The sequence below is a fragment of the Impatiens glandulifera genome, chromosome 3 (assembly GCF_907164915.1).
Source record: "Impatiens glandulifera chromosome 3, dImpGla2.1, whole genome shotgun sequence".
Taxonomy (NCBI): domain Eukaryota; kingdom Viridiplantae; phylum Streptophyta; class Magnoliopsida; order Ericales; family Balsaminaceae; genus Impatiens; species Impatiens glandulifera.
In genome coordinates, this window is record NC_061864.1 from 65,703,106 (window position 1) to 65,723,561 (window position 20,456).

The 20,456-nt window shown below is 34.7% G+C and overlaps 1 protein-coding gene across 3 annotated transcripts in view; it reads left to right on the forward strand.

Moving 5' to 3' along the window:
- Nucleotides 1-16,540, forward strand: part of LOC124929472 (AP-2 complex subunit alpha-1-like) — a 29,231-nt gene extending 12,691 nt beyond the window's left edge. The window contains exons 12-27 of one of the 3 annotated variants that reach the window (XM_047469842.1): nucleotides 95-183; nucleotides 7,498-7,603; nucleotides 7,694-7,759; nucleotides 8,433-8,539; nucleotides 8,614-8,718; nucleotides 8,832-8,952; nucleotides 9,092-9,274; nucleotides 9,738-9,947; nucleotides 10,098-10,178; nucleotides 10,276-10,440; nucleotides 13,456-13,542; nucleotides 13,732-13,857; nucleotides 14,666-14,746; nucleotides 14,833-14,904; nucleotides 15,011-15,090; nucleotides 16,044-16,540. In XM_047469842.1, the coding sequence (XP_047325798.1) occupies nucleotides 95-183; nucleotides 7,498-7,603; nucleotides 7,694-7,759; nucleotides 8,433-8,539; nucleotides 8,614-8,718; nucleotides 8,832-8,952; nucleotides 9,092-9,274; nucleotides 9,738-9,947; nucleotides 10,098-10,178; nucleotides 10,276-10,440; nucleotides 13,456-13,542; nucleotides 13,732-13,857; nucleotides 14,666-14,746; nucleotides 14,833-14,904; nucleotides 15,011-15,090; nucleotides 16,044-16,179 (1,815 nt within the window). In that variant the 3' untranslated portion in view covers nucleotides 16,180-16,540. Of the gene's footprint in view, nucleotides 1-94; nucleotides 184-7,497; nucleotides 7,760-8,432; nucleotides 8,540-8,613; nucleotides 8,719-8,831; nucleotides 8,953-9,091; nucleotides 9,275-9,737; nucleotides 9,948-10,097; nucleotides 10,179-10,275; nucleotides 10,441-13,455; nucleotides 13,543-13,731; nucleotides 13,858-14,665; nucleotides 14,747-14,832; nucleotides 14,905-15,010; nucleotides 15,091-16,043 lie in introns of all 3 variants that reach the window. The other 2 variants (XM_047469841.1, XM_047469843.1) reach the window with 2 other exon arrangements.
- Nucleotides 16,541-20,456: the final 3,916 nt, after the last annotated feature.

Consider the following 20,456-nt stretch of genomic DNA (forward strand, 5'->3'; position numbering starts at 1 on the left):
TTTTTAGTTTACTCCGACCTTCAATACATTGATGGCCTGAAATGTTTCTAGAAACATTGTACTTGTATACCAACATTGTTTCTTTTCCTTTCAGTACCTCGGCACTGCAGAATTTGCAATTCGTGAAGAGTTATCACTAAAAGCTGCTATTCTTGCTGAGAAATTTGCCCCCAACTTATCATGGTATTGTTTTTATAGTTCAGTGCAGGAGCTCTAAAATTGTTCATTTGGCTTTATGTAATGAAAGATCTACATATGGCCAAGACAATGTCCAGTGTGTTTGAAACTTCTCATGCAAACTATGATACTCAAAGTTCATGTAAATCATTTGACAGATTTATGGTAGCTGAATATAATTTACATTGGATTTGGCATAAACAATTGTGTGGAATTATCAAACTAGGTTCAACTTAAAGCCCTTTTGCCTTCCCAAGAACCATTTATATCAAGTGGTTGGAAGGTGGTTTGTCTTCTCATGAAGGTTATCTATGTTTATTAGGTAGGTTTTTTTTTTATCATGAATTAGCATCTTCTAATTTTAACTATAAATTGTTGCCCCTTATTATCATCCAAATATTTGAAGAAATCCTCCTCTTCAAAATTCTACATGGTATCAAAGCTTTAAGTCTCTTTCCAATTGTCTTTTACTACTTCCACCAATGGCCCTACTCATCAATTCTATCTATTCTAGCTTTTTTCTACCCTTATTTTTTTAGAATTATCTCTCTATCTTTATTGATAGGAAATATAAAAAGTTAAACAATTCCGAAAATGGAATGTTATCAGTAACAAATCAATTAGACTAATTGATTTGCTAATCCGAGAATAGAATGTTATCAGTAAAAATCAATTAGACTAATTGATTTGCTAATTAATTGAATTGCTCCTAGTTGTCAAATCAATTATAATCCATATGATTTTAATTGATTCATTGTTTAAATTATTTATTTTCCTGTAAATGCAACTTTCATTATTTAAATAAGACTTCTTATGTACTGAAGACAAGCAATAAAATTCTCTACATATTTTCTCTCTCAAATTTCTACATGGTATCAGAGCAGGTTTTTCCATCTTGAAAAACTTGTTCACAATTTTCCGCTGTCTACTCCAATGGTGGAAATAACCATTGAAGGGGAACTCAAATGATTATATTATCTCATACTTCCTAAGTATTTTTTATCTCTATTTTATCACCCACTATGTTAAACATGTGGGACATCATTTCAAAATTGCACTTTATATCTCGGCCGAATCTGTCCATCTTTGTGTCTCCATAGATTCTTCCCGGACTTTTGTCTACACATTATCATCGTCCAACTAAATGGTATAGTCTGCCTACAAAAAATAAAATCAATCCAGCGACATTCCGGTGATTCAAAGTCGTCTCGCTGTCATCAATATCCAGCGACACTCCGGCGATTCAAACCGTCACTCGTTGTCATCAACATCCAGCGGCACTCCGGCGATTCAAACCGTCACTCGCTGTCATTAACCTCCAGCGATACTCCGACGATTCAAACGTCACTCGCTGTCATCAACATCCAGCGACACTCCGACGATTCAAACCGTCGCTCGCTGTCATCAACATCTAGCGACTCTCCGGCGATTCAAACGTCAGTCGCTGTCATCAACATCCAGCGACACTCCGACGATTCAAACCGTCACTCGCTGTCATCAACATCTAGTGACACTTCGGCAATTCAAATCGTCACTCGCTGTTATCAACATCTAGCGACACTCCAACGATTCAAACCGTCACTCACTGTCATCAACATCCAGCGACACTTCGGCGATTCAAACCGTCACTCGCTGCCATAAACATCCAGCGACACTCTGGCGATTCAAACCGTCACTCGCTGTCATCAATATCCAGCGACACTCCGGCGATTCAAACCGTCACTCGCTGTCATCAACATCTCATCCCCTCGACAACACCCTCTCCACTCTCATAGCTACCAAAGTGGCTAACATTCCCATCAAAACTCTTCCCAAGTTGATTCGAGAATGTATGTGGCAAGTTGGGCAATCTGAACATCTATTACCCAACTTGAGAGGTAGTGTAGAATTATCTCTCTATCTTCCGTGGAAGGAAATATGAAAAGTTAAACAATTCCGAAATGGAATGTTACCCGTAGTAAATCAATTAGACTAATTGATTTGCTAATTGATTGAAATTTGCTTGTAGTTGTCAAATAAATTATAATCCATATGATTTTAATTGATTCATTGTTTAAATCATTTCCTTTCCTTTAAATGTAACTTTCATTATTTAAAATATACTTCTTATTTACTGAAGACAAGCAAACAAGCCATACATTTCTCAACATATTTTCTCTCTTGTAAATTTCTACATTTTTTTATTTTATACCCTGATGCAACCAAACAGAGCCACGAGCATCATCACCATCCCACGAGGTTTTGTCACAAAATCAGTCAGCCTAAAGTATCATCACCTCTAGAGTAATAGATACTCGTATTTCTTGTTGCGACAACTAAGTTGCTGTATATGTTTTTCAGGTTTCAGATTCAGTTCCAAATAGATCATGAAAAAAAAAAGTTATTTCAGGTTCATCCCGAAGAAATTTAAACTACAAAGGACCATTTGGCTAGGGCATCTCAAATTGGCTCACATAAGAAGGTTAGAGTTCATTTCAGATTTTGGCTGAAGGATTAACAATCGAAGGTTTGGCATCACCTGTGCATACATTGATTGTCGTGCCTCTAACATACATTTTTGCGCCGACTATGTTGATTCAGCAGTTGTCATTCTGCACACACTCCATGACTCTACTGTCTGTTCAGTTTAACATGTGCCCTATGTTCAACGTTCATCTCCAAAGCCACTCTTTCTAAGTTGATTCAAGATCTCCCAAGTCTCCTTGTTTAAGCTGAAATTTACCACCTAATTTGAGAGGGGAGTTTCGAAATATTAAACTAGGCTCGTCCCGTGGAGGAAAGAGGGCGGTTGGAAAGCCTAATGGTATGATTGAAGTATGTGGTTGGGAAGCCTACTTGTAGAAATTGAGTTCTTGAGAGTGGAGTGATAATATTATTCAGATATTGACTTGTGGTTTACATTAGAAATGTGTGATATATAAAGGACATTGAGTGTAATAAAAGTAAAGACTAACCACATTTGTGTAGAATATAAACAAAACAACATCATCTAAGAGATCGGTTGACATAGGAAAATTGGGCTTACAACATTCCAGATTACCATTCAAAGCAGCTTTACCATCAACATTGTCGCATTTACCATCAGCAAGTCATCTTAGATTGATCAGAAGTAGTCGGCGTAGCGGATCATTGGAAGAGGATTGTGGATTTGTCGACGAATCACATCGCCTATAGACCGCAAATCGCGAAGATCTCGTGATTTTGACTGGTAGAATGTTACGTCCAATAGCTACGGCGGATTGAAGGTCAGCCACGCGATACCGATACATACGTAATGTAGTTGTGGTGGATTGAAGGGTCGACAACCTGTCGTTGTGGATCTTTGAAAAGACGACAATCAATTTATCGTTCTGAAGTGGCATATTCCGTTCTCCCCGAGGTTTTGGAAGTATTCCGACTTCAATTGTGATTGCAGTAATTGGAAGTTGAAGCTTCTTTCAGATCAGTGTTGTGGCTTGCTGATTAGTGAGTGAAGCTGTTTATTATTTAACTGAAGGCCGTGAAACATAAACAAATAAGGTGTTCTTGTTGAGAGAAGGTCTCTTTGGAAGTACCAGCTAACTCAAAACAATAAATGAGCTAAAATACATGTGTTTGAAGCTTATGGAAAGTGATTATGCAGTTAGATAAAAATGTTAAGGGCGAGTTCTTAAACAATCTATGGATGTTTTAGAGAAAAAAACATTGGAAACTTTGACGAATTGAAGATCTCAAGTCCAATTCCTCAAGTCTCCAAACGAATAAGTGTTGATGAAGAAAAAGTGGAGACTCAACAAGAATACGAGGCAAAATGCGACGATTTCGGGTTTGGAGAAGAGATGTGCGGTAATGAAAATATGTCCGTTATTTTTTTGCAATTCCCAAAATTGGTATTGGAAAACAAGATCCAATAACGGTGAGTAACGTAAAGAAAGTGGAATTGACATGCATACAATCGTGATCATTGATCATTGATGTATTTTATAGTCTTGGTTAACGACCCTATGTTTCAATCATGTCTTGATTCAAGGCCAAAAATGGGGTACTTTTGTGGTTTGAAGAACCACGAGAGAATAAAAGTTATATTCGAAGAAGTTTTTATTACAAGTCTTTGATGAGTTGTAAATACTTCATATGGTTCGAAGAAACATCCGATAGTCCTAGGAAGTGATTTCGGCGATTTATATGGTTTGAGGAGCCAACAGATGCTTGACAGTTTCAGCTAATCCTTCATCTATTGTAGTTTAGGACGAAATAATTGAAAGAGAGGTTAATAATGTGTTAGGGTCTAAAATCAAGGCCTCGGTCCTAGAATAAATTCCAGCAACGTTCCCCGGCACCCGGTCTCGGTCCTAGTGTGCACATGGGCCAGATTTCTGTTTTGTTGTTTTATTATTTTGTTTTGCTTTCCTTTTCTACTTTACAAACTGAATTCTGTTATTTTCTAGTTATTGTTGTAACCGAATATTTTGGGGCAAGACATCACCTATATAAGGCTGATCTTTCTTCCCCAAGGACCCATGAATGGAATAATGAAGATATGAACTTCTGCCATATTCATCTATTATTATTTACTATGGACTGTTTGGTATAGACCAACAGTAATTCTCTTCGCACCCTTGATTCTTCTATCCCTTCCCCCTAAATTCTCTATCGAAAACCTTCCGCTGCCTTTTGATTGTAGAATTTCACCGGTCTTATAGATCAAGAACGTGATTCTTGAACCCAAAACACACCTTACGAAACAAGTCGTAACATTCTTGGTATCAGAGCAAGACGATTCTCAAATGAAAGAAACCAGATAGCAGCAAAGATGGATGATATTAAGACCCTACTCGAAGGGCTGACTCAACAATATGCCTCGATGAATGTTGCCCTACAACAACACTCGACCGAACAGGCTGCCTTACACAATGCCTTTCAGCAAAATATGGACAGAAGGTATGCTGCTGGAAAAAGCTTGACAGCCATTAAAAAAGGTGCGTTAAATAATGGCCAAGATCCCCACACCCGACCCTATGTTATTGCTTCTTACCACTTTTCTCCAACCCGGCTCACAAATATTGATATTCCTGAATTTGATGGGACTGATTTGGAGGGCTGGCTCTTATTTGCCGAGCAAATATTTAGGGAGAGCAAGACGAATGATGTCACAAAGCTAGACATTGTCCGCACTCACTTCTCAAAAGAGGCAAGAACGTGGCATGAATCATATTTGCAGAATCGCAACCATATGGAAGCATTGACGTGGCATAAATTTAAGAAAGATCTCTTGCTGCGATTCGGTCGCAGGCCCTTGTACAACGCCAAACCGCCGCTGCTGCCCAAACCATGCATTGTTAGCACGGTCTGGCCGAGCACAAAATGGGAGCCCAATCATAGGTGCAAATCCAGATTGTTCATGGCCCCGGCTAATCAGCAAGAAGTCCAAGAACTCGTTCAAGAACCCGTCCAAGAATCAGATTTTTATGACCCACCTTTGGTGCTTGAGACAAGGGACGAACGTGTCATTATCTTGCACACTTTCTCGGTCCAGCAAAGTGCCCCTCGGTCGCGGGTCAACATAATACAAGGCAGCCAACTAGAAAAGGCCTTGGAAAATCACAATGTTGCTGTCATGGTTCAAATAAACAGCAAGAACGAATGCAAAGTGTTTCACTTGTTTTGGAAGACGTTGCTGAAAATTTTCAAAAAATAATCAAAGGGCTAACCCAGCAACCAACAACCGAACACCAGCCAGGAAGGTAGTCGGAAGACATGGCTATGTTGTTGCGCATGTGTTGCTGGTCTGGATAAAAGACTGGGCTTGGTTATTTGAAGACATTCTAGAGTATGCCCGGAAGAAAGATGACCCTTTTGCTGCACTTGGCGTGCTGGGCCGAAGGAAGGACTGGTCGTGGAGCAGGAAGACCGAAGGCTTCTAAGAAATGCGGTCCTAGACTCCAACACTTGCTGGACTTGCTGAAGTCCGACCGAATTCTTTGAAATATTGAGCATGCGCATTAGAGGCTCGGTAGACTCGGCAGACCATGGTCTTTTTCGTCGAGGGCGACGAATTTTGAAGGGGGAGATAATGTTAGGGTCTAAAATCAAGGCCTCGGTCCTAGAATAAATTCCAGCAACGTTCCCCGGCACCCGGTCTCGGTCCTAGTGTGCACATGGGCCAGATTTCTGTTTTGTTGTTTTATTATTTTGTTTTGCTTTCCTTTTCTACTTTACAAACTGAATTCTGTTATTTTCTAGTTATTGTTGTAACCGAATATTTTGGGGCAAGACATCACCTATATAAGGCTGATCTTTCTTCCCCAAGGACCCATGAATGGAATAATGAAGATATGAACTTCTGTCCTATTCATCTATTATTATTTACTATGAACTGTTTGGTATAGACCAACAGTAATTCTCTTCGCACCCTTGATTCTTCTATCCCTTCCCCCTAAATTCTCTATCGAAAACCTTCCGCTGCCCTTTGATTGTAGAATTTCACCGGTCTTATAGATCAAGAACGTGATTCTTGAACCCAAAACACACCTTACGAAACAAGTCGTAACATAATGATATAAGGGGAAAGGGTGAGGGCTAATTATGAAATAAAGTAGCGGTTACTAATAGAGTATATAAATAGAAGTAGCATTTGTTTATTTCTCTTTCTCATTGTATTCTCCTAGAGTTAAGGTTTTATCTTCATCCATTAATTATGAATTGCTCTGTGCTTGTTAAAGAGCTTTTATCTTCTCCTCGATCCCAAATTCTAGTTCTCTCATTCATGTAATTTTAAGGTTTATACCTAATTCTAATACAAGATATAATATGGGCATGTCCTAAAGCCCCTCTACCTTACCAAGTATCATTTACTCTAAGTGGTTGGAAGATGATTGTCTTCTAAAAAAAAAGGTTTATTTATCCAAGTAATTGTATTAATTTGTGTGTGTAATTTTGCTTATAAATTTAGCCTCCTTTGTAAATTAGGTCATCAATCAAAATATATGAAATGAAGAAATCTCCATTCTCTTCAAAACTCTACATATTGATATGAACAACCAGTAAAACTATATTCATCTATTTCCTAGTTTCACCAATGAAGTTCGCACATTTTGACATTGTCTTAATCAAAGATAAGTTATTCATCATTTAGGACACTCATAATATGTTTAGAAGTACAAAGAACATAAGGGATTCTAATCAGATTATAATCTGAACTTTGAGAAGCAAGAGGATCAAGCAGTCTGGTGGCTACTAGAATGAAACTTTGTTGTATTTAATGTTTGAATTGAATTTATGATTTTGTACTTCAATGTATCATTAATGTATCTCAGCTCCTTTTCATAATATTTTTTTCAGGTATGTGGATGTGATCCTTCAGCTGATTGATAAAGCAGGCGATTTTGTTAGTGATGATATATGGTTTCGGGTAGTGCAATTTGTTACAAACAATGAGGACCTGCAGGTAGGTAATAATCTGGTTGAAATGAATATGACGTGTCTGTCCTTTACAATGACAATTGAATTACAATGCTTCATTTTCTTGTCTTGTCAGCCTTATGCGGCAATCAAAGTTAAAGAGTATCTTGATAAGCCATCTATACATGAGACATTGATCAAGGTGCGTAGAGACTTCCTATCTGCTTACATAGGGTTAGAGATTTGAACAAGTAATTAGGATTGAAGATAAGAAGATCTAGAATGAAGATTAAACTATGTGATTCAGATACCTTTAAAATGATAAGGAGGATGATAAAGATTCCACACTATTCATTTCACATGGAATGAGCAGTGGATCGTTCCTCCTAAATAGCCCAGTGTAACAAACTTGCACCAGGTCACTGACAGCCTTAATGAATCTAATCTAATATCTAAATATTCCAAGCCATGAGATTGCTGTGCCTCATGTACAAGGGCTAGCATTCTCTACACTCCGAATTTCATTCCTACATTAGCATGTCAAAAAAAGTTAGGTTTTCCTGTCATTTAGCATTCAGAATGCATCGAAAGGATTTAAGGATGTATAAAACCTGTTTGGAGTCAGTCAAGGTTCAGATTCCTCATCAAAGAGTTATATATAAGTAAGTCTAAGAAGAGAACTAAACTAATATCACTAGTGACTAAATAAACAAAAGATTCTATAATTTTGTGCCCAAACGGTTTATATCAGCAATGCTATTTAACCATGATATTAACACTTCTCTTACATTGTCAACTGCAAAGTTATTGGAGGTTCTTTCCACTTTCCGTGATAATAGTGTTGTCTTAATTATGGTACACTTTTGCTGAAGCAGGTTGGTGCTTATCTCCTTGGAGAATATAGCCACCTCCTGGTTAGACGTCCTGGTTGCAGTCCAAGGGAGATTTTTAATCTTATTCATGAAAAACTTCCAACTGTTTCGTAAGGATGGATTAAGTTTCCTGTTTTTGAGATTGTTAATATTATCATTAATACTTCACACTATTTATGCTCAGGACTTCAGCAATTCCCATCCTGCTTTCAACCTATGCCAAAATTTTGATGCACACTCAACCTCCAGATCCAGAATTACAGAAGCAAGTTTGGACAATCTTCCGCAAGTAAGATTAATTAGCACTGGGAATCTTGCCCTTAGTTTTATCTCGGAATTCACTTAATTTCTCTTCCCTCCTTCCTTCTAAATATGGAAGATTGATTATCTTATTGTATGTAGATATGAAAGTTGTATTGATGTCGAGATTCAACAAAGAGCTGTCGAATATTTCGAGATGAGTAAGAAAGGTGCAGCTTTAATGGATATATTGGCTGAAATGCCCCGATTTCCAGAGCGTCAGGTGCATGGAGAAAATTTTGATTGCGATCTAATTAGCTTATATTTTTCTCTATTTTATTATGCAATTTTTTTCTTCATATTGTTACAAGTCATTCCCACTTAGTATCCGACTCAAATTTTCTCTCCAATTTTGAATACAGTCTGCTCTGATTAAGAAGGCTGAAGATACTGAGTCTGATACAGCAGAGCAAAGTGCTATTAAGCTGCGGACTCAACAACAAACTTCCAATGCTTTGGTAGTAACTGATCAACCCCCCCCTATCAATGGAACTGCAACTGTAAACCAGCTTAGGCTTGTAAAGGTGCCTAACATGAGCAACTCGGTGAGATGATGCCCTCATGGTTCCCTGAAATATGGACTTGAACATTAAGAGCTTGTTTGATGTAGGGTTATTTGGAAATAATTTAGGTTATCTGAAAAAAAACTTGTTTGAAGTAAAAAGTGGGTTTTGGAATATTTTGGTAGAATGACTGAAAATGTATTTATTATTTAATATTTTTATTTTTATTTTTTAATGGAGGATGTTAGCATGACCCCAACAACTATGACATCCAATTCAACTTAAGACGTTCTAAAGTGGGAATTGAACCCGTGACCCTTGATTTATTATTTAATATTTTAAAATGTTATAAAAAGTAAAGGAGGGGTAGTTTGGTTTACAATTTGATGGGTTAAAGAGTTTTCTGGATTAGATCCAAACAACTTTCATAAACAAGTCCTAGGTTACTGCATCATGAAGTCCTCTATTTTACTTCCATATTATTGAAAAATTATCCTTCTTACAGGATCACAGGTCAACAGATCAACAACTGACTCATACCGATGGGATGTTAACTGTAGTGGATCCTGAACTTCCTAATTCTTCAGCTGATCTCCTTGGTGATCTCCTAGGTCCATTAGCTATTGAAGGTCCTCCAGCTACTCCACGTGATGGTGTTCCAATTGAAGATGCTTTAGCACTTGCTACGGTTGGTGAGCAGCCAAATTCTGTCCAGGTATTCATCAGTTAATATTTGTTTCGCTCATATGAATATGGTTGAATCCTACTAGGATTATCCATAGTTTAAAGGCCACTGTATATCTGCGAATAGGTTTACAGTAGTTTAGAAAGATTGATTATTGGCTTTTTTGTCGAATGCTTGCAGCCAATAGGAAATATTGCTGAAAGATTTAATGCTTTATGCCTCAAGGACAGTGGTGTGCTATATGAGGATCCTTATGTTCAGGTTTTCCTCTGGAACTAGTTGCTTCAGTTAGGTTCTTAAGTTCAACCTGACTCTTATGGTTGAACAACATATATGATGTTTTGATTTTTGTTTACAGATTGGTATCAAGGCAGAATGGAGGGCACATCAAGGACGCCTGGTGCTTTTTCTAGGAAACAAGAATATTGCCCCACTTGTTTCAGTTCAAGCTTTAACATTGCCCCCATCTCATTTGAAGATGGAGCTTTCTTTAGTTCCTGAAACCATTCCCCCACGGGCACAAGTAAGACCATTAGTTTAGTTTCCATGTTCTGCTTGTATTAAAATGCAATTGAATGGTCTAAAAAATAAATCAAGTCTGAATGAAAAGAAGGAACTCATTGAAGCCACTCGAGTGGCACATTAAGCATCACCACTAGCCCTGTCATACCAAAGATCTTCCCGGACTTGCTAACTCATTCTCTTTTCTTATATGATGTACTTGCTATTGAGGATGTATTGGATTTATTCGTGTTAGAAGGGTATTGTAGACTAGGTAGAACCAAGATGGTGGTTTATTGATAATAATAGGATATATTAGTACTTAGTAGGTCCGTTTGGTAGGAGGTACAAGGTGTATAGTTTTGTTTTTTTTGGAAAAATGTCAACTTTTATTAAGAAAAGCGCAAGATGTGTTCAAACGTTACAAATGGAAAAAAAGCAAAGCAGAAAATAAAAAGCAATGTAAAAATTTTAAATGCCAACAAGATCGAAAAATTATCAGTAGCACCCTTTTTCTGAAAGTTGTATAGATTATTGTTGCTTAGTTTGAAATATAATAAAGTGAATAAGTGAAGGGATATACCTTTCTAATAAGAAGTTAACTTTTATTTTTCTAGAGTTTATTCTTAATTTATTTTGTTAGTATATTATCATTATTAATAATATTTAAATTTAATTTCTAATGAAATAATATTCGAATTAAATTTAAATTAGTACTTTCATTTTACATTTAATTACTATTTTCTTTATTATTCAATATCTAGTCCGTCCTTGATACTTTTTAAATTCAAATTATTGAAGGGTCACAGTACATAATTTCCAAACTACTAGAAAATGATATCAGTAAAGCTAATTAAAAATAATTTTCTCCTTTCAAGTTGTGATGTTTCTGTAACGGACATAGTGGTGGAAGTTAGTTGGTTTATTGTAGCTTTATTATAAATAGAGAAATAGTTAGGGTTTATATTATCAGAATTTTAATGTTGAAAGATTTCTCATCTCTATGCTTAGGCTATTGATTTCATCTTTTTTATTACAAACCCTAGAAATGTTATAATTTCATTGTTTAGAGAGTGAGAGAAAGGGAAGCATTAAAAAAGTCAGGGTGAAAGTGTAAATTAAAAGTTGTACAATAGCTTGTAATTGTTGTAATGGGTAAAAGTGTAAATTAAAAGCTGTACAGCAGCTTGCCATGCTTGTAATGGGTAAACATGTAAATTATATATTGCTTAAGCCTTTCTTCGTCTTATCTATATTTCTTCATCAAATCCTAGATCTCTAGGCTGACACGTAACAGATGGGTATGGCAAGTTTACAGATCTTATAAGAAATAGGGGATATGGATATGTATGTGTAGAATATGATAACAACCTTTAATATTTTTATTGTTATGATATATTCCAATTACTTGTAAATAAAACAACTTGCTCAGCTAAACAATTAAACATTAAAATTAAACCAATCAGACAGAAATACTTTGTTTCACACTATGTAGCTCATTAAAAGTTTGTGCTATTTAATAATTTATGACTGCTATAGTTCAAATAATCACCACATCAATTGACTATATACCATGAAAAATAATGGTTGCAGTAAGTTTCATGTATTATTCTTAAATCCTTTTTATTCAAGGAAAGTAGAGCACAATATAATGCATTAGTTTGGGCTAATAACCACAAATTGTCCCTGAAAAGTCAAAATTAGAGTCTTCTCTACATCTTGAATTCTTTTAAATTTCCCTTGCAACATTTTGACTTTCTAAAGTTAAACATTTTTTATGGCCAATTGATGCGGTCATTTTTTTTAGCGTGGACATAAGTAGAATAAAGCTGAATATCTGAGAATGATTACCTTGCTTTCCTTCTTTAGTGTTGTGAGAAAAAGAGAAAATAGTGAGGGGAAAGTCAAATTTAATAAAGATAACTCTAGTAGTAATTTTCTTTTTCTTCTTTATGTATATATATATAATTAAGTGACATGTGTTTTATAAGCAGAAAGACACAAAGTAAGTATTGATATTATTACACATTAATATCCCCACTAACCTATGATCCCTTGCCCATTTACAAATTTCATGTGCTTTTTCCTATTCAAAAAATAAAGCAAAAGAGTCTATGACAGATTGGATGAAGGATTTATTTATCTTCCCATGAGATTGTTGTTGCTCCATTGGTGAAGATGATATACGTTAAACTAGAATTAGGTATAAATCTTGAGAGTATAATTGATAAAACGATATATCGAATCTCTTTGTGAAAAATTAATGGAGAAAGTAGAACCCTAACGGCAAGGGGGAGAATACAATAAAAAGAGGAGAGAAAAACTCTTACAAGATTCTTCAACTAATTCATTTCATGACAACTAATATTCTATTTATATACTCTATTAATAACCGCCACTCTATTCCCGTCATTTATCCTAACCGGTAGGCTTATTAACCAAATACTTCAACTATACCATTAGGTTTTCCAACCGATTACTCCCGTCATAGGATATTATCCCTAAACCCTTCCCCTTTGTATCAGAAGTATAGTGTACTTCTTAAGGAACTCAAAATGATGAGAGTGTACTTAAAGAATTCAAAACGATGAGAGAGTTGTGAATTTGTTGTAGCTGACGATTATGAGAAGATGTACTTCTGATAGTTGTTATGACCTTTATGATGCAATATATTAAACCAAACTGAAGTGAATGAAATGCATGGAGTTCAATTTTAATTGCTGAATATAAGTAACATAGATACTCTCCCTGTTTTAATTATGTGAGATTTAACCATTTTTTTACCAAGTTTAATACAAGATATTGTAATTCATTTTCCCTTAAGTTTTATTTTAAATGAGTCTAAAGTGATGAATTCACCCATAGAACACAAATAAATTGAAAGGAACAATATCAAATATATTTACTGTTTTGTTTTTTGTAAGGAACAAATAAATCATAAACTAATTTAAAAGAAAATCCTTCCACTAAAAATTCCATAATTAATTTTGAAAAGTCTCCAATGTATCCTTGAACTAGTGACATTTTGTTCATGTAGGTGCAATGCCCACTTCAGGTTATCAATCTTCGACCAAGTAGAGATGTTGCTGTACTCAATTTCTCGTACAAGTTTTCCGCACATGTGGTATACCTCGTGGACACAATGGCCCACTTGTAAACACTTTTAGTCTTTGTATCTGGATCTAGATCTGGATCTTGTTGAGAAACAATCAATGGAATTCTGAATTTGTCTTTGCAAATCCAGATACAAAAATAAAAAGTGTTTACAAACAGAGATTTGTCTTTGTTGTATCTGATTATTTCCCATGTACAGGTTGACGTCAAACTTCGCCTTCCTGCTGTCTTGAGTAAATTTCTTCAGCCTATATTGTTGAATACTGATGAATTTTTCTCTCAATGGAGATCACTTTCTGGGCCCCCTCTAAAACTTCAAGAAGTGGTAAATACATTATTATCTTCCCTTTAGTACTACATTTTACTTTTGCCACCATTGAGGATAATGGCCCAAGTTTTTCTCGGTGAAATTTATGTTATCTTTGTGTTGTCAATTCTAATGAGATTTTATCTAAAAAAGAGTACAATAAGGCTATCTGGAAATTAGTATTTTGTCACAATCATGATCTCATTAAAAAATAGTTGGTATATAAAAAGAATTTGGATCTCATCATATTATTTTTAGACCATGATCTAGATTACAGTGTAATTTTGATTTCTTCATTAGGTATAGAGATTTTTTATCAATCAGGTGAGTTTATTTTTTAAATCATTGTGAATTTTAATAAACATAACAAATATAGATTTTGTAGATTATGATCAATATGAAAAAAGTTAACAAAACACAACTCATAATGAGCCTATTTGGAAATTAGTATTGTCACAATCTATTACAAGCATGATGCTATTTAAAAATCAACAAAGTTAGAATTGAAAATTGAAAGTGATTTTTTTTCATGATCAAATTATTTTTTGGATCGTGAGTGTGATTTTTGTTGCTTCATTTTGTATACAAATAATTTTATATATCATTATTTAAATTATTGTTTAATTTTTTACTTAATTTACTATAAAGATTTTTTTCTCGATCATGATTATATTATATTATATTATTTTCTAGATCATTGTAATTATTTATAAACATAACAAATTGTGATTATTTCAAATATTAAACATGAATATTTTTTATAACAAAACTTATGTTTTTGGTGTTTGGAGTTTGTTTCTTATGCTAAAGTTTGACATGATGACAGATTAGAGGTGTAAAACCATTGTCACTTATTGATATGGCCAACTTATTCTACAGTTTCAATGTGACAGTTTGTCCAGGACTTGTAAGTTGATTTTCATCTTATTTCTTTTTCCAAAGCCATCACATCTAGGAAAATGAGCAGATAATTCACTCTTTTTTTACCTGTAGGATCCAAATCCTAATAATTTGGTAGCTAGCACAACTTTCTATTCAGAGATAACACAAGCAATGCTATCCCTAGTGAGTGATATTTTATTCTAACCATTTTTTTTACGAGAAACAAACAAACAAACTTAAAATTATGCATCTTGCTGATTTGTTTGCTTCCTCTCTCCCTGCACTTCAGATCAGAATTGAAACAGACCCTGCAGATAGAACTCAACTCCGAATGACAGTTGCTTCAGGAGAACCTGCCCTTACATTTGAGTATGTTCTCCAGCTCGCCACTTTTTTTTTCATTACTCAGGCAAACTTAACGAGTCTTTTATTTACTATTCCAGAAAGAGTTTTAAAGAAAAGTAAATAAGGGGATACAAGACTTAAAGTAGTCAGGACAAGGGGGAAGACAGTACACTTTGGAAGTAATAAAAAACAAGTGTAAAAACATGTCTTCAAATCTGAACTAATCCAACAAAACAACATAAGAGATGGCGAGACACACATACCTTAGAATGTTTTTTACTTAAAATTCATGTTTGACAACAAGTCTTCCTCGACTTGGGAATTGCTAGTTTGACACTTGAATAATACAATAAAATACTTAGCATAAGGTATAAGAAGTTAATTGTAAGTATAAGAAAGAGTATTAAGATGTATATATTTTATAATTCTTTGTTTGGTATAAGATATAAGAAGTTAGTTTAAGGGTTAAAAGATATTTTTGCCCTTTCCTTTAAAGTGATTATACAACTTGATTTTATTTTGTTGTTTAAATTTTTTACTATTCTTGTAATTGTATATCGAGTACATACCCTTCCAATATATATTTCCTAATTAAAATACAAAGGTCTCTTAGAAAACCTGTATTTTATTACTTATTCATTAACTCCATGAATTTACATATAAATGTTATGGGGATGAAGCAACAGAAAAGGTAATTGACTATTTGGTCTAGTGATTTTTTTATCTTGATAATCGTCCATAAAATCTATATTTGTTGTGTTTTCTAAAAATCACAATCATCGTGATCATAATTTTTATTCCAAACGAAAATTGAATTACACTATAATCTGAATCATGATGCCGAACAATTTTATACCAATCCTAAAAAAAACACTTTCAATTTCATTGGAACCGTGATTGATTGTGATAGAGACCATAACAAAATAGCAGTTTTCAAATATATTGATTGTGTGCTCATTGAAATTGCTTTTCACCAGATTGATGGAGTTCATTAAGGAGCAACTGATTACCATTCCTTCCAATCCTCGGCCACCACCACCCGTCGTGGAGCCACCAAATATTCCGGCAGTGTCATTATCAGACCCTGTGGCTATGCTTGCTGGTTTGATGTGATAAGCTCTAAAGATTCCATGCAGGCATGTTCTGTTCTCAACAAATGTAGAACCTCAAGATGATCAACAGACGGACTGGAGGATGAAAATATGAGCTTGTTTTGTCATTATTCTTATTGCGCTGTGTGTTTAAACTTACTTAGTCTGGCGCAATTGTAGGCTTTCCATTTTGTTTTTTCCTTTCAATTTTGTTTTCTGTTTGCTATTATTTTTGTATAATAAGAGCACAACAAAATTTTGTATTCTTTTTCATTTTTGTTTGAAAATTCACAACAAAAATGAATCTACAAAAGAACAGGCCTCTACTAGCCATCTTGTTTCAGTTGAAAGTCAATGACTAACTACTCATTAATTTTTTTTTTTTAATTATGCCTCTAATAGTGAAATATTATTGAAATATAAAATATATTTTAACTTAATTTATTTTAGATTTACATTTTTAGTTGTGTAATATAAAGTATAAAATTTAGATGTAGGGTTTAGTTTGTATATTATATGGTCTGGTGCAATTGCAAGCTTTTGAAACCGGCCCCCTTTCCATTTTTACTTTCAATTTTGTTTTTTGTTTGCTATTATTTTGTATAATAGTATGATTAGATAAGGATATTTTTGTATTCTTTTTCATTTTTTTTAAAATGAATTCGACAAATGAACAAGCTTCTGCGGAATCTTATTTCAGTTGATGGCCACAATTTGTACCAATGATTGACTGCTAAGAAAAAAAATTATTTTCTTTTCGAACTATTTTAGGAAATTTTGAAGGGTGTAATATATTGAGATATAAAGTATAATTTTACTTTAATTTATTGAATTTAAGTGTTTATTCGTCCAAATTTTCTTATTATCGAAACTGTTTAGAGAAGTAAAAAAATTGAGTGTTTAAAGTAGTGAACTTTCTCAGTGAGTATAATCATCTTCTTATATGTCTAAAAAAATTCAGATTTATAGATGTCATAGAAAAATATCTGCATCTATAAGCTTACAAAATGAGATGCATCTGATGTGGGAATCCCTCTAAATGCATCAAATGCTCTTATGGTGAAACAAGTAGGTGGGATGGACAATTTATGTATAATTAATGAGGATTACAAAAATTATGTCGTGACCCGTTCGATCACGATCTTGAACAGCGTTTGGTAAGTGAATGTTATATCTTATATCCAGAATTGTGTAAAATGAGAATAACTTGAAAGAATAAGGCAGAAAGTAAAGATAGAGAAGAAGATCTTGATAAAGAATAAGAAGAAAGAACATGATATATTAGAAAAGATGAAAAGTTCAACATTCAAAGTCATAACCTTTTACACTCATTTTATCCTCTATTTATACTAATATATATATTGATTATTATTACAGGATATTATTATTAAAGGCCCATTTAACTTCTGGCCTTTTAAATGATATTTAATTTAACAAAACCGTTTTTGTTTTTGAACCGGTTTCATTAATAGCTTCTAAACCGGGGTTCCGTAGTTTCCTCTAAAATCTGAAGTGAATTTGTTAGAATTGTTGGACGGTCACGACATTCACCTTTTCATAAAGACCCCCTTGTAGAACGGGGCTTACTTGCAGGAAATTGTTCACAAAAGTCTAAAAAGTTAAGATTTGAAGAACGTCCAATCTTCCCATGTTGAATCTTCTATAAGGGTATGTGTCCAGTGAACTAGGGCTTGAGCAACACTATGACGTCTGCGTCTAATCATCCTCCTTTCTAATATATTTTCTGGTTGTAGTTTAATTTCTCCATCTTCTCCAACTAACGACAGTGTTGTTTGTACAACTTTAAGTGGTCCAATCTTAGCTCAAAGAAGAGAGACATGGAACACCGGATGAATCCTACAATTTTCAAGTAATTTTAACTTGTAACCTACTTGCCCTAGTTTTTCCAAAACAAGAAAAGGTCCAAAAAAACTTGGCAGATAGTTTGATGTTTCTTCGTGTAACTGCTGTTGTTTGTCTTTATGGCTGGAGTTTTAGGAAAACCCAATCTCCCACTACAAATTGCCGATCTTGTCGATTCCGATCAGCATACTACTTCATCCGATTTTGGGAAATGGTTAGACTGTCCTTCATTATTTGACATATTCGAGTTCTTTCAAGCATGAAGTCTTCTACCGATCCTACTGAAGTTTTGGTCATTGTTCCCAATGGCAGTAGTAGTGGAGCTAATCCGTACAAAGCCTGGTATGGTTTTAGTTTTAATGACGTGTGGAAAATGGTATTATACCACCACTATGCTAAAGCCACCCATTTTAACTTGTAAGATACTTGCCCTAGTTTTTCCAAAACAAGAAAAGGTCCAAAAACTTGGCAAATAGTTTGATGTTTTTTCGTGTAACTGTTGTTGTTTGTCTTTATGGATGGAGTTATAGGAAAACCCAATCTCCCACTACAAATTGTCGATCTTGTCAATTCCGATCAGTATACTACTTCATCCGATTTTGGGCAATGGTTAGATTGTCCTTCATTATCTGACATATTCGAGTTTTTTCAAACGTGAAGTCTTCTGTCGCTCCTACTAAAGTTTTGGTCATTGTTCCCAATGACAGTGGTAGTGGAGCTAATCCGTACAAAGCCTGGTATGGTGTTAGTTTTAATGACGTGTGGAAAGTGGTATTATACCACCACTATGCTAAAGCCACCCATTTGCTCCACTATTTTGGTTTGTAGCCGCTCATACACCTTAAGTAAGATTCTAAACATTGATTTACACGTTCAGTTTGTCCATCAGTTTCTGGATGATATGCTATACTTAATAGAGATTTGATGCCAATAACCTTTAACAATTCCTGCCAAAAAAGACTAATAAATATATGATCTTTATCTGTCACAATAGTCTGTGGTAGCCCATGTAACCTATAAATGTTTTTAATAAATAAATTCGCAATTTGAGTTGCAGTATAAGAATGTTTTAGTTTGAAAAATGAGCATATTTTGTAAATCGATCTACCACCACTAACAATGTTGTAAAACCGTCTGATATTGGAAGTCCTTCAATAAAGTCCATGGATATGTGTAACCATGGTGTGTCTGGAATTGGTAATGGTTGTAATAATCATGCTTTCCCTTTTGAAATGTTGACAAATATCACAATTTTTAATTAGCTCATGCACTTCTCGTTTAAGTCCTGACCAGAAAAAGTTTCCTTTTACCCTTTGATATGTAACTTGTATGCTTGAGTGACCTCCTAAACTTGTGTTATGTAGAACATTTAAAATTTCTTCTCTTAGAGTTCCTTTGCTGCCCACACATATTTTGTTTTTATACTTGATGATATTGCCCTCATTTTTGTATAATGGACATCGATAAGGTTGTGAAGCCAACAAAATTACAATTCTATGTATTTCTTGGTCTTCCTTGTAGGATTCCTCCACCTCTTTCTGTCAGGTTGACGTAACAGTGGATAACATATATAATGAAGCCGATTCTCGTCTCGATAGAGCATCCGCAGCCATGTTGGTTTTTCCCTTTTTATACATTATTGTGTAATTAAATCCAAGTAGTTTAGAAAACCATCTTTGCTGTAAAAGTGTAGTAATTTTTTGTTCCATTAGAAATTTCAAACTTTGATGACCCGTTCTAATAATAAAGTGTCGCCCATATAAGTAATGTCTCCACTTTGTAATTTCCATCAATACCGCTAGTAGTTCCTTTTCATTAGTAGAAAACCCTAAATGAGCCTTAGATAGGGCTTTGCTTAAATATGCAATAGGTCGTCCCTTCTGCATTAGAACTGCCCCAATTCCATAGTAACACACATCTGTTTCAACTTCTATATCAATGTTAAAATCAGGTAGCGCTAATACAGGAGTAGTAACGAGGGAATTTTTCAAATCTGTAAATGCCTTTTCTACATCCTCTGACCATTTAAACATCCCTTTCTTCAAAAGCCCGTGTAGAGGTTTGCTAATAACACCAAAGTTATATACAAATCGCCTATAGTATCCAGCTAGCCCTAGGAATCCTCTTAGAGACTTTATATTTTTTGGAACTGACCACTCTTGTATGCAACTGATCTTTTGTGGATCAACCTCAACACCTTGACATTTAACAAAATGTCCTAGATATTCCAACTTCTTTAATCCAAAAGAATACTTGGACAGTTTAACGAATAAACTATTGGCCTGTAAAATTTTCAAAACTTCTTCAAGATGGGATAAATGTAATTATAAAGTAGTACTGTAAATAAGAATGTTAGGATCGGGGACGCTCTTGGAGGACCGGGGTGTTTCCGGTTTCTGGAAGGGTGGCCGCTTACAACACACACAACACTTTGGT